This window comes from Pleurodeles waltl, chromosome 6 (genome assembly GCF_031143425.1).
Source record: "Pleurodeles waltl isolate 20211129_DDA chromosome 6, aPleWal1.hap1.20221129, whole genome shotgun sequence".
Lineage (NCBI taxonomy): Eukaryota > Metazoa > Chordata > Amphibia > Caudata > Salamandridae > Pleurodeles > Pleurodeles waltl.
In genome coordinates, this window is record NC_090445.1 from 118,653,265 (window position 1) to 118,668,170 (window position 14,906).

Genomic DNA, 14,906 nt, shown 5'->3' on the forward strand with positions numbered 1-14,906 from the left:
GAGGTATAACACCGTGCATGAAGTCTAGATGGTATAACACCCTGGGTGAAGTCTATGCGGTATTGCACCCTGCATGGAGTCTAGGAGGTATAACACCGTACATGAAGTCTAGATGGTATAACACCCTGGGTGAAGTCTATGCGGTATTGCACCCTGAATGGAGTCTAGGAGGTATAACACCTTGCATGAAGTCTAGATGGTATAGCACCCTGGATGAAGTCTAGCTGGTAAAACTCCGTGGATGAAGCCTAGGCAGTAGAACACTCCACCCTCCATATAGGTTATCCATCTTTCCTCTTTTCTTCTTTGCAGAGGATACGAGCTTCCGGCGTGATTCTGCTGGAGACAATCCTGTTTGGGTCGCTGCTGCTTTACTTCCCTGTAAGTATGTGGTGCCCAGCTCTAGAGAAGCCATTGCCATGACTGATCCAGGGAGCCAAGGCCTAGGCACAGCGAGTGGACTCAGGGCATCAAGCCCTCTTGGCTCCCACATAGGCATGTTATCCTATCTCTGCGCCACAGTGCTCTATGTGTTTATTTTATACATTTATGATCAGTTTTCTATAGTGTGGGCCAGATGTATGCAAAGTGACAGAATGCTGATGTCTAGGTATATGGGTAACAAGTAAATGTTAAACATACAAATAATTACAAATAATACATATACAGGGGGTAAACATTAAAAGTCACATGCGAGTAGAGGGAATAAAAGATCTAACATTAAAAAACAGATGCACAAAATTCCAAAAGTAGAGTTGTCAGGTCATTATACTTTAGTCTCCGGATTATAAGATTAAGTGAGGATGGAATAGTAATCTTTAAATCTCTTTTGAAGTTTTTGTAAGAAGGAATTGTACAGACGGCTGGTGGAATCAAGTTCCGAATCACCACTGCACCTACTGAAAAAAATTGTTTCTGTATCTTTTCCTTTCTAAATGCTGAGATTTCCAGGAAAATTATGCCTGAGCTCTGCAGGTGATGTTAGCAGCCTGCGATGACTAGTTTGTGGGTAAGATAGTTCAGAGGTACCATATGAATCGATTTATTAGTAATTCAGAACAGTCTGAAGATACTTCTTGCCTCCATAGGAAGCTATTCAAGAGAGATCAAGGGTGCAAGTTATATGATCAACCTTTTTCGCTTCACTAGCCAACCTGGCATCCGCATGCAAAGCACACTTGAGATGGGGTAGGCCAATCTTGATAACACTGGGAGTTTGAATCACTTGTTCAACATCTTCCCAAGTGAAGGGTTTCTTTTTTTGGACGAGTGTGTATTGAGCTGATCTTGTACAAGGGGGAGGAGGGATCAGGGGGAACTCAATTTTAAGGGGGTTAAAACTGAGGTAGTAGAGAGACACCCAATATTATCTTTCGGTGAGCATCTGGACAAGTAATTAAATATCACTTTGCGATTAAGTGTTCATGTAAGGCTGAGTGTCTTACACGAACTCATCCTTGAGAGGTAGGAAACTTGAGAGAGCTTGAGAACAGAGGCAAGCGGTTCCTTGTTTAGATTAAAGAGGAGCTGAATCAAATGGGGGATGCAAAAAATGGAAGAGGGTCTTAGGCAATTTATAGGTCGCAGTGAATTATATTCCGTTATTAACATGCACTGGCAAAGCTTTCGGCTTGCCTAGGTGAGATCTGTTGGCTTTGTCAATCTTTTTTTTAGCCATATTGCTGTGCAGCATTCCTGAAAGCTAAACAAAATGCTGTGACGTGAAGCACCGCTGCGTCATAGCTCTTTTTTAAAATAACTTTCAGACATGTTGCACAGTGGCTACCTTGCTGTGCAACATAAATAAAAAAAATTGGCAAAGCCATTATATCTTGCAGAGGCAAGACCTATTGACTTTGCCAATGGTTGTTATATATTGACATCAGTTTTTCAAGGTATGCAGTGAACCAGCTAAGGGCCCCGCCATTCACACCAATTCTTTCAATGGATATTTTCAAGTAAGTAAAATGGTTTAGAACAGGAGTCACCTCTGTATGGTACTTGAAGAGTATCATTGACTATCTGAAGTATTGTAGTCTTGGTGCTGCATCCGGTCATGAAACCTGACTGACACTTGTCTAAAAGCTCATTATCCACTTCGAACTTCTTAAACTGAGTACTTACACAGTTTTTGAAGACCTTCAAGAGAAACAGAAGGTTTGAGACCAGGCAAAAGTTATTCAAATCATCTGGAGAATGATCCAGTTTTTAAAAGTTTAGAGGCTCATCCTATTTTTAGACAGTCCGCAACCATTAGATGTGCCTTCGAGGCACTGATGGCTTTGGTCCAGTAGGGTATAACTATCAGATCTGTTCGGGGGGAGGCACAAGGCTGACAGGGGCTACTGAACCCCAACCACAGTGGTTTAAGTCATTTGCCACCCAAATCCAGTAGCCTCATTAGGATAATGAAAACCTACGCGACACCAGGGTCTGTCTAATATGACGCTGCAAACTGAGCCAAGTACAGCCTTTCCAAACTTTACTCTGAGGCTAGTAAGGGTAAGCAGTCACATGGTTCTGAGGAAGTTAGTGTGGGGGACAAGAGCTCAAAACACAACAGTCACACAACAAACACGATAAAATAAGGTCCACTCCCAGTACTCATCTTTTTATAAAGACAAGTATTTTAATCTCACAGCAAAACGAAAATACTACACAACTCAATGGGACTTGCAATTATAGGGTTGAAATCTCATTTACAATCTTCAGTAAGGCCCTACATCCCTGCTCGGTACTCTTTCCCACTCTTAGGAGATATCTTGTGTCTACCGTCCCCTGGGCAAAAGCATTAAATAGGCTCAATTAATGATAACTTCTGCTGACCCTGCTGGTGAGATGTGCAACTAACTTCAACAGTTCTCACCTCACAATTACTCGGACAAAAAGTCTTAAGTTCTTGCACCAGAATCCTCTGTGCATGTTTTGTCTCTTGTCTTACTGTGCTTTACCTGCTCGATGGTCGCTGCAGATCTAGTGGCACAGCGGGCACAGCTCACAGCCCTGCTCTTCGCTGACGTTTGTCACTGCAGGGGCCTCAGTGGTAACTAGCCTCTGGCAACCACCCTCTGCCACAGGAATCGAAGGATGGAGTCAGCGCAGCAGGTTCTGCGCTGTAGCAAGACATCTTCTACAGTTGCTGGCTCCGAGCCGAGTGCTGACCAGTACTCAGGCATTGCAGTTGAGACCTTTGGACTGATTCCTCAGTGGTGATGTCTTTGGCAACTGCAGCTTTGCTGGCCAATTGAGCTCCCACTTCAGTGACAGCACGGCTCCTTTATTCCAGTGTTGGCAGGGGAGCACCTGTACTCAGTGGTGCTTGTACTTGAAAAGTCTTGCCAAGTGCTGCCTTCTAGGACATTTAGCCACTTTATGCAAGGAACACACTGGGCCTCTCTTCTCTTGGAAAGTCCCTCCTCCTGCAGAGCCAGGCACTCTCATTCTCTCTTTCAGCAGGCAGGCTCCCTTCTAGACACTAAGCAGACGCTTGGCTTCTCCAGTAGAAAGTGCAGACTTCAGGTGATATCCTCTGACCCGAGAGACTGGCTGGAAGGCATACAGTGGTTCTCTTTCAGACATCTCCCTTGTATTCTCGATCGAAACGCCATCAACATATACTACAAGCAAACTGCTTACCATTCCATGATGTACATGTACACAGATGACTATGGGCCTGTTTCGATGGACTAGTTTACTCGCAGTAGCTTGTGCGCCAACAAACCTTTGAAAACGTTTTTTGCACTGCTATTCAGTGTTTTGTGGTTTTCTCACACGGGGGTCATTTTACACTCATACCTTTCCAGTCTCAACTTGGCCATGTGGTTTTTGCTGTGAATAAAGCATTTATTGTGACTGGAACTTGTATAATATTTTTATCGTGAATACCAATTACAGCAATTTTGCTGTTTAATACATGTTATCATGGTATGGAATGAGTTCGGTGTGAACTGCTGTCGCCTGTTTCATGTTTCTCTGCCCCCTTCCCCCTCCTTTGGCACAGAGGGCAGTCAGAGCGAGGATATCCCTCTAGCTGGCACCGTTGCCAATCCTCCTGGTCTCTGTGTGCCAATGAGGTGAAAGAGAGTCCCGCCCCCAAGAGGAAGCAGATGGCAGAGGCGGGAAGCACAATCTGTTCAGGGCTCCACGGAGGTGCCCAGGCCCCGTACGGCGCCAGCTCCAGTAATTTCTGAACAATGTCATTGACAGACGACCTCCCCAGGGCCCATCCTCTGGCCTTACGGCTCTGGCACTTGCATATAGTGGTGCGTGACCTTGAGATGACCTCAGTTCATACTGCCCACAGACAAAAGCATCCTCAGCCTCCGTTCTCTTCTAACAAGTCATATTTAACTTTTACTGCAACCACAGCCGATGGACATGTAACATTTGATAGTGGCATGCAGTATCTCTCTTCGGCCACTAGCGTGTGATATCTGTTGAAATCTCGATTAACATGCCATAACCAGCCCTGGGCAAAATATTAATTATTAATTGTTTCAGAAATTTCGCATTACTCTTGTGATGCGAAATTACAGATTTTTAAAAAAGTTTATTTTTGGAGTTAGCTAACAGTACATGTAAACACATAGGAGAAGAGGGTCAGGTAAGGGGACTTGGCAAAAGCAATCGCATTTAAAGCATTGCATAGAAAAGGACAAGTGATCGCATAAAACGTGACAACCAAAGCTGATGCAGGAGAAGCGAGAGTACCAGGGCATGGAGTGAGGGTGGAGTAGGAGAGGGAGAAGGAGGGACTCAAAGCGTAGAAGGAAGGTAGACCCAAGGGGGGTAGGGAGCGGGGAGGGAAACTCTCAGTTCATCAACAAAACAACTGATGCCATAGCTAAATAAAAACTTTGTTACAATGCATCTTCAGCCGGAGAATCGAGTCCAACGTTAATTCTCAACTCAAGAGCTCGGCTAAGATCCTGGTGAATCGGTAGTGTCCATGCTTAGGTAATGCACCAGCGGGCATCAAGTCCCAGTATCTTTGCAATTGTTCCTGGCAGTATGCCACATCTTGAAGCCATTCAGGTTTTCGGGGTATGCTACAAAATCCCCAGCACATCACAATTCTGCTCTTTACTAGCAGCAGAAGGATACCCACTGTTAGAAATGGGGTCTCTAGTTGGCAGTCGGTTTGCACCCTGTCCAAGTAGAGACCCTCACTCTAGTTGTTTGCACCCTGTCCAAGTAGGGACCCTCACTCTAGTCAGGATAAGGGAGATACCCGCTCAGATAACCCCTGCTCACCCCCTTGGTAGCTTGGCACAAGCAGTCAGGCTTATCTCAGAAGCAATGTGTAAAGCATTTGCACATAACACACAGTAATAAGTGAAAACACTACATAAGGACACCACACCAGTTTTAGAAAAATAGCCAATATTTATCTATATAAAACAAGACCAAATACGATAAAAATCCAACATACAGTAAGAAAAATATTTTTGCAAGATTTACTCAAAACTACAGTTCCTTGAAGTCGATAGCTCCACCTGGGGCTATCACGGTGTCGTGATCAACAAAACCAACAGTACAGGCCGGCCGTGGCATTGCGGGCCAGCTACGGTGTCGGGAAGTCCCGCAAAAAGTACCTTGGATTTGCAAGGCGTCGTGATCCTCGCGGTGAGCTCCGGAGAGCGGCGTCACTGACGTCGCGGTGTCGGTTCCGGAGTCGGTGCAGGAGTCGTCGGGCCCTTGAGGTCACATGCGTTGCAGATCGAACTCCAGGCTGATGAAGTCAGGTGCGCCGGTGTGGATGGTGTGGGGGCTGCGGTGCGAAGTGGGACAATACGACATGAGGTGTCCACAGGTCATGGTGCAGGCAGCGGCTCGGTGACAGCGTCCAGCGGCATCGGTGAGACCAGGGCTGTGGTGTAAAGTGGGGCAGTGCGACATGCGGTGTCCACAGGTCACGGTGCAGGCAGTGGTGTCGTCGTTGCTGAAGCGCTGTCGTCGGTAGGCCCAAGCCAGCGGTGCGGGACAGGACGGTGCTTCGTGACCCTCACGAGCGGAGTCCACAGGCCACGGTGCAGGCAGGATGCCTGGTGACAACACAGGAGTCAATGGTGCTGGCGTCGGTGGACCGGGGCTGCGGTGCGGGACGGTGCTTCGTGTACCTCATGAGCGGTGTCCACAGGCCACGGTGCAGGCAGCGGCGCCGGTGTCAGCAGGAGCGGCATCGTCGGGGATACCCAGGCTGCGGTGTGAGCAGGTGATGCCGGAGTGCGGGCCCACAGGTCGCGGTGCGAGTAGCGGCTCAGTGAAGTAGTGCGATGACGGCATCAGGGATACCAGGGTCGCAGTGTGAAGCGGGGCAATGCGAATCCGTGTGGTGTCGGCAGGTCACGGTGCAGGCCAGCGGTGTTGTTGGCGGCATTGCAGCGGTTTCTCCTCTTGAAAAGCACAACAGGTGTCCCTGAGGCTTCCAATAGGAGGCAAGCTCTACTCCAAGCCCTTAGAGAATTTTCTCAAGCAGGACACACAGCAAAGTTCACCCTTTGCACTCTTTTCAGGCAGAAGCAGCAACTGCAGGCCAGTCCAGCAAAGCAACACAGCAAAGGGACAGTACCTCTCCTTCAGCTTTTCAGCTCTTCTCCTGGGCAGAGGTTCCTCTTGATTCCAGAAAGATTCTAAACGTCCGGGGTTTTGGGTCTTCTTCTTATACCCAGTTCTGCCTTTGAGGTTGGCAAACTTCAAAGCAAAGTCTCAAGTGTTTGCAAGATCCTTCCTTGTCCAGGCCAGGCCCCAGCAGGCCCAGACACTCACCAGGGGGTCGGAGACGGCACTGTGTGAGGGCAGGCAGAGTCCATTCAGGTGTGACTGACCACTCCTCCCTTACGCTCCAGCACAGATGGCTAATCAAGATATGCAGGCTACACACCAGCCCCCTTTGTGCCACTGTCTAGAGGAGAGGTGTGAACAGCCCAACTGTCAAACTGACCCGGACAGACAATCCACAAACAGGCAGAGTCACAGAATGGTATAAGCAGGAAAATGCCTACTTTCTAAAAGTGGCATTTTCAAACAGACAATTTAAAAACCAACTTCACTAAAAGATATGTTTTTAAATTGTGAGTTCAGAGACCCTAAACTCCACATTTTTATCTGCTCTCAAAGGGAAACAGTGCTTTAAGGATATTTAAAGGCTGCCCCCATGTTAACCTATGAGAGAGATATGCCTTGCACAGTGAAAACCAAATTTGGCAGTATTTCACTGTTAGGACATATACAACACACTAGTATATGTCCTACCTTAAACATACACTGCACCCTGCCCATGGGGCTACCTAGGGCCTAACGTAGGGGTGCCTTACATGTAGTAAAAGGGAAGGTTGAGGCCTGGCAAGTGGGTACATTTGCCAAGTCGAATTGGCAGTTTAAAACTGCACACACACACACACACACACTGCAGTGGCAGGTCTGAGCCATGTTTACAGGGCTACTAATGTGGGTGGAATAACCAGTGCTGCAGGCCCACTAGTAGCATTTAATTTACAGGCCCTGGGCACCTCTAGTGCACTTCACTAGTAAATCAAATATGCCAATCATGGATAAACCAATCAACAGTACAATTTCTATAGGGAGTACTTGCACTTTAGCACTGATTTGCAGTGGTAAAGTGGGCAGAGGCAATAAACTAGCAAAAACAGACCTCAAAAAATAGGAGTAAGAAGGCAAAAAGTTTGGGGATAACCCTGCAAAAAGGGCCATTTCCAACACCCACCAATCTCCTCCCCCCATCAGGGCCATCGTTCACATAACCCAACAATACAATAAGGGGGGTATGAGGAACTGAAGTGCCCAACCATAGTGTCAACAACATCAAACACATCCTGCTAAAAATACAGCCCTCTGGGAGAGGACCAAGCTAAGTGCAGAAAATCCAACTTTGAATGAAGAACACTGCTGACATAGCGCATCCACTCTAAGGCCCAACCGATGAAGGCGCGCAGGGGTATAATACAGTTGGTGCAGAAACTTGAAGTGGATCAATTGCAATCTATAATTGCAGGATAGAGTGAGGATGTATGCACAGCAATACCTCCAGCGTTCAGCTGGTATGTGATCGCCAAAATCGTCCTCTCACACAGTGGGCGAACACCACCGGGGCAGTAGTCTGCATTGCAAGATATCATTTTCTGATCAAGCGCCGGGGGAAGGAGAGGAGAGTAGGACCTCCAATGCCTGGAGTGTGTCAGGGACCACCAAGAAGGAGCTGTACTGTGAGTGGAAGGCAGAGTTCACCTGGAAATAAGTGAGTCAGTGCAAGAAGGTTTTTGAAGACTCCTGCAAGGCTTGCTTGAGTTCTGTAAACTGACCGTCTGGGTAAAGAGCTCCCATGTTAGTCAGTTGCAGTGTGCAGAGTCGGGCTCGAACAACTACCTTCTCCCTGAATGGCAGCGCTGGGTGTCCTAGGACAGGAACAGAAGGGGCAGAGAGGTGATCCACATGAGCTTTGCGCCAGAGCCAAGCCAAGCCCATGTCGTACAAGCGACCGGTCCAGTTGCACACTTGGGCAACGTGGAGGCAGGTACAACACCATAGACAGCAGGTAGGGATAGACATGATCATGTTCCGGGGCTGTGTGTGGCTGGTATTGAATGGGGTGAACCCAGGAGTGTGCAAACTGCGCTTGAGCACAATTATAATAGAGGTTTATGTCCTAGGCCGCAAGTCCTTCCTGCTCAAAGGGGAGGGTAAGCAACTACCACGTCACCCTGGACTGCTTTCCTGCCCAGGCAAGAGTGATCAAGTGTAAGTGCAGATGTGCCTGAAAGCTGCTGGATAGGGAAAGGTTTTAGTTATTGATATACTCCCTGTGAGTGAAAATGATAATCAGCGCCAGCACTCCAGTTTATCCTCCAGCCAGGAGATTGCTCTACCATAGTTAGCTCTCCACAGCTCGTCTAGGTCCATGCTAAGCCTGATCCCAAGATACTGCACAGGTTCTGAAGCCCAGCAAAGGGGGAATGCAGAAACATATTGAGTGGTGGCCTCTGTCAAAGGAAATATAATAGACTTTGCCCAGCTAATCGGGATGCCGAATAGGCCACCAAAACAAATGATTTCCTTGATAAGGACATCAAGATATTCCTGTGGTGACATCAGCTAAAGCTTCACCTCATCCGCGAACATGGACACCAATATTGCCTGAGGCATGAATGCGAGGCCTCTATGATTATGATGTTATTGTAGGCAAGAGGCCACTAGCTTAATTTGCTATGGCAATCAATACAGGTCACAGGGGACATTCCTGAAGGGTGCCCATAGCACTGAGAAGGGGGCAAAAATCACACCGTTATTAAGCAGATGAGCTGTAGGATTCTCGTATAGGAGCCCTATGAGCTGGAGAAACAGTGCTCATACAGAGGCGGGCCAGCAATACAAAAAGATAGGGCCACTCCAGGGAGTCATACGCCTTTGTGGCATCTAAAAATACTGCAGCTGCCTTACAGACTGGGTCAATTGATTGTGTCACCGCAAAGTAGGTCCTTAGATTATGTGCTGTGGATCTAACTGGTACAAACCCAGACTGGTCCGGGCGAACCATGAGCGTCAGAAGGGGGATCAATCTGGAAGCAATCAATGTGGTTAGGATTTTGTTATCCGTGTTGATAATGGATAGGGGCTGTAAGAATCACACTTACCCAAATCTTTACTAGGTTTAGGAGTTGTGACAATCAGTGCCTCGCACAAGGATGATGGAAGGACTCCAGCCTCTATAGATTCAGCACACATGTCTAGGAGGTGTGGCGTTAAAAACTCAGTATATTCTTTATAAAACGCAGCTGTGAGGCCTTCAAGGCCAGGCATCTTTTCCCCATGTAATCCTCGGATGACTTGAACAATATCCTAAACTGTGAACAGGGCATCCAGAAAGTGCCGAAAACCATCCTATAACCACAGGAACTGGAGTGTTCCAAAATATTCTGTGTATACGTCCAGGACAGTAGTGTGAGTGGAGGAATAAAGCGAGATGAAGAAGGTAGTCATAGTCTGTTGGACTCCCTCTGTGCCCACCTGCAGGTTTGCCTGATGATCCTCTAACTCCACCACATAATCACTAGCTCTGGGCTTGTGCAAGAAATTCACCCGCCTGTCACCTTCTCCATAACGCCAGGCCTGAGCCTTGTGCCCCAAATAATACACCTCTCACTGCGCAGCCTCCTTATATTGATTAAGCTTAGATCTGATCTGAGCAAGAATGGATTTATCCCCAGCAGCAACATATTTACATTCAGGATCTCTCAGCCCTGCCTCCTTTTTTGACGCAAAATCAGAGCTAACTTACAAAATACAATTGTCAAAAAACGACGCAAATGCAGCGCTAAAAAAGTATAAATATGGGCCCTGGTCTCTGAGGGCTCCACTGGGAAGGAGCCAGGTGAACCTGTAGTGTACCCACCCTCCCCACACCAGAGGGATGTGCAATATTAGGATTACTTGAGCATGATTTGATAGCATGCGCTGGTGGTGACTGACACTGTGTTTCCAGGAATCAACATCTCTAGTCGCAATCCACAAATCTATGCGTAACCAAGTGTTATGCATGGTTTTGATACACGGACCTTCCCTGGCTAATCTACTAAGTGGTTGTTGGCCATGTGTGCGTGCATTAGTGTGGCCGTATTAGGATGTGGCGGTCTTGTTATGCTATTGCGGTCCACAAAGGGATCCAGTACAATATTAAAATAACCCCCCCCCCCACAACAAAAGAGGTCCCAGACAAAGTGCCCCAGCTAAGTGCCAAACCTCCACAAAAAGGTCAGGGCAGTCCGAGTTGGGGCCCCGATAAGAGAAGGGTTGATCTTGCAGCTCACCAGCCAAAAGCACTTAGCGCCCGAAGGATCACATAGATCTATCCTGGTACACCAGGGGAGGCCACTAGGAATAACAATCGCCACCCCCTGGCGTAGTTGGATGACGTCTACCAAACCAACTGGCCCATAGCCTCGTCCTGGTGGCCGCAATGGGATGCAGCTCCTGGAGCATACATATATCCACCTTATGGGGCTGCATGTGGGCGGCCCCAGTCGTACTTTGCACGCATCATTTAGTCCGCAAACGTTCCATGTTAAGCAGGTTAGGGTATTAATAGCTGAATGCAGCAGAATGGTGGCGTCAACGCACGCTTCAGTGGTGGAGATACAGCACGAAATGGTAAAGATGTATCGGAGTGCAAAAGGGAGAAGGGGGAGGGAGCGCAGCAAGGACCACAGGGACAATCTACAGTAAACAATCCACAAACATTCCACTCGCCACCCTCACCTGCCCCCCAAACAGGCCAGCCAGCATAACCCCACCCCAAGAACATCCCACAAAACCTCCTGAGAAGTGAGAGGACAAAACCAAATAACAGAATCATTCCAGGGGAGCGATCCAGAGGCCCAACATTCACAATCTGTGTCAAGGTTGTGTGGTCAAGAAGCCAGGAGTCAAGGGCCAGTGGACCGGCTGGGTACAGCACAAACTATGAAAGTTCCAGTTGGAGGGGCCAAAGTAGAACATGGAGTCGGACAGGGCAGGCCCCAGCATCAGTCACTGTCACTCAGTTGGGCATTAGCTGCAGCTCGCTCCACATGAGAATCAGCGCCTCCAGTTTTTGGGAGTGTTTTCATAATTGTGGTTGCTATCTTGGGATCAGTGAAATAATTAATCTTATCCCAGTGATGGATCTGCAGTTTGGCCGGATATATCAGAGAGTAGGTAGCATCTGTTTGAAGCAGAGAGCTTATTACCAGCCAATAGTCTCTCTGGGCAGCCTGAACTATCGGGGTCTAGTCTGGGAATATGGTGAGAGTGTTGTGGTATATGAGAGGTTTCTGCTCCCGGGTCAGGCGAAAAACCGTGTCAAGGTACCTGTAATTCAACAATTTGATGATGATAGGGTAAGCCTGAGCACCCTGTGGTGGCAGCGGACCAAAGGATTTGTGCACCCTCCCAGCTACCAACAATGCAGACATGGCATTCCCATACAGAGTCCTCAGCATATCTTCCACATAATCCTCCATGCATCCCATTGAGGTGGACTTGGGGATCCTGAGAATGCTCATGTTATTCCTCCTCGACCAAGCATCCAAATTCTAATTTTTATTGTGGATAACTTCGACAGCCTTTTTCATCTGTCGCATTTTTTCACCTGCTGTGTGCTGTTCGTCATTCAAGTCTGAAGTGGGCAGCTCCAGCTGTTCTACCCTGTTGCCAAGGCCATCCACCTTTTTTTTAGTTGATCCATGCAGTCAGTCAGCTGATCAGTTTTAGAGTCAGTAGATGGAAGACTATGTTTGAGGTCCAAGAACACTGAATGTATGGATGATGATTGTACAGGGTCATCCTCCACGGAAGGGTCAGACCTGAAGGGGTCAGGGCCCACTCCTCAGGGGGTCATTGCAAGCCCCCATCCTTTTTACGAGAGTCAAATGTGACTTTAGACTGTTTGTTGTCAGCTTTCTCCTTCACGGCCGTCCAAGAGCGAGCAGGCGACGTACCACAGGCACAGGTCGAAGAATGGAGAACATAGGGGCAGTGACGTAACAAAGGCCCCTGCAGTCCTTGCGGTGTGGGGGGGCCTCGAGCTCCAAGAGGCCCCATCAGCCCAGTCTCTGGGTGATTCCAGAGGGAGGCCCCGTTGATGTTCTTTGCAGGGGGGCCCACTCCAGTTTCATTACACCACTGCGTTGGGGTCGGTCCCACCTTATCGCAAATCAGGCCCTGACCAGGAGGGTACAAGCAGACCAACCACACCAGCTGCTGTATGCTTCAAGCGGCTCAGCGCTGTGATCCCAAACAGCCATTAGATGCCAAGCAGGGGGGCCAAAGGGCTGCTGCCCCAAAGCAGTTGTCTCAACAGATGCCCTGCCACACCCCGAGGGACACCGACGTGGTTGGGAGGCAGGAGGAGGACAGGATTTTGATGTAGAGTGACCTGTTGGATAATACAGGTTTCCTCCCAGCAGAGCCCACACTGGCAGGTGCCACCACGTAGCGTCAACTGTCTCCAGGGCGCATGGGGGAGTAAGGCCCCCCTAGTCCCGCAAGAGGCATCAGTTAACTGAGAGGGCATCTCTTTTTGTGATCATTCCACCTGAGTGCCGTCTGCCTGGGGTCCAGCAGCAGAATCCCAACGGCACAAAGCCCCGAACAGTGTAACATTGGCAGAGTCACCTGTGAGCTGGGGAAGGACAGCTAGCAAGGTTCAGGGGCCCGTCCACGGCTGCCTGGTACCAGGCAGACCTGCACAGCCCCAGCACAGGCAAACGCAGAGCGCAGAAGGGCCAGAGCGCACCGCAACACCACAGCACTCCAGTTATTGGGCAGCCTCTCCACTCCAGCCGCACAGCGATCACCCGTCCCTCGCGTGATCTCCTACCTTCGCCAGGGCTCTCAGGCCCGAGCTCTTGCTGCACATCTTCCTCACCTGGTGATGCTGTATGGCCTGTCCCGACCCCTCGGCAGTGCCCACAATGTGTCCCTAAGCTGGCAGGCTTGGCACCGGATGCTGGCTCCTCTTCTCTGCTGACACATGCAGGGCCACTGAGGCTCTGGCCACACAACTGATCACACAGCAGTCCAGCCCACCCTGCCGTCTCTCTCACAGCCTATAGCCCAACACAGAAACCAGGGCCTCCACATTGAGCCTTTGGGTCATTAACCTGGTGTCCTGCAACGGGACACTATGGGATTGATTTGCCGCACTGGCCAGGAGTTGATTCCTCCAAGTAACAGGGATAATGAGAAATGTCCTAGCTATCGAGAAGGAAAGTTTCAATTCTATTAAGGACACGGAGGCGAGGATTATGCATATCTTTCCTCACTCTTTATTAAACAGCCAGTTCAAAGTTCAATAAACACAAACTACAACTCCCATGAAGCCATCTCCATGGTAACCAACATCCAATCAATCCTTCTCCAACAGTCCGCATATATATGCTGTGATCGCCCCGTCCTTCCTCGACTTCACTGCGATTGGAAGTTAAGGCATCCTCAAGGTGTCACAGTATCGTTTGTAAGAAAACAATGCAATATGATCAGCAAAGTTGGATACGCCCCCCCAAAAGGCATGATCAGTTTACATAGCTACACGTTGTACTGCAGAATTCCCATACAAGAATAAATAAACGAATAAAGCCCCCATCAAGCATTAGACAATCAAAACCAAGGGTTCAACATATGACCATTGTAACCGCAGATACCATCTCCAAATGACGCTGTGTCTGGACACCTATTGGGTGGGAGACACATCCATTGTGTCAGGTGGGATAATCCTCGCCTCCGTGTCCTTAATAGAATTGAAACTTTCCTTCTTGATAGCTAGGAAATTTCTCATTCTTTGTCAGGACCGGAGGCGAGGATTATGCATGTTTAAAGCTTACTTACCACCAAAGAGGCTGCTTCGTGAATAGGTTTAAAGTAAAACTTTTTGAAGGTCGACTCTGATGACCAATCAGCAGCATTCATAATATCTTCCAACCTACCTGGATGGCCTTGGAAGCCATGGCACCCCAATTGGAGTGTTCCCCAAAAATCTTTACATTGATACCCGCTTCTATAAGAAGCTATTTGATCCACCTAGCAATAGAAGGGGATGAAACTGCTCTAAAGGGTTTCTTTATCAGGTCTCTCCCCAGGGGTCGGAGTTCAGCCGTCATTTCCTCATATGCCTTTAGACATCTGACCACACATAACTTGGGCGCATGTTCGAAAGCTGGATAGGTTACCGACCTGGTATTACATTTAGTTCATCTGGAGACCGTGAAGGTTACCCCCCCAGGAGAGAAACCCACGCCAAAAGGTCAAGGGCTCTCATGTCCGAAACCCTCTTGCACCAAATGAGACATAACAACATGGCCAGTTTTGCTGACAGCTCCTTCCGGGAGAGGTACTGATTGTCCTGCCAGGAGGAC

General features: G+C 48.5%; 1 protein-coding gene across 1 annotated transcript in view; it reads left to right on the forward strand.

Annotated features, from left to right (window-relative positions):
• GPR179 (G protein-coupled receptor 179) overlaps window positions 1-14,906 on the forward strand; it is a 221,240-nt gene that overhangs the window by 158,252 nt on the left and 48,082 nt on the right. The window contains exon 5 of the mRNA XM_069237498.1: window positions 313-381. Within this exon, the coding sequence (XP_069093599.1) occupies window positions 313-381 (69 nt within the window). The remainder of the gene's footprint in view (window positions 1-312; window positions 382-14,906) is intronic.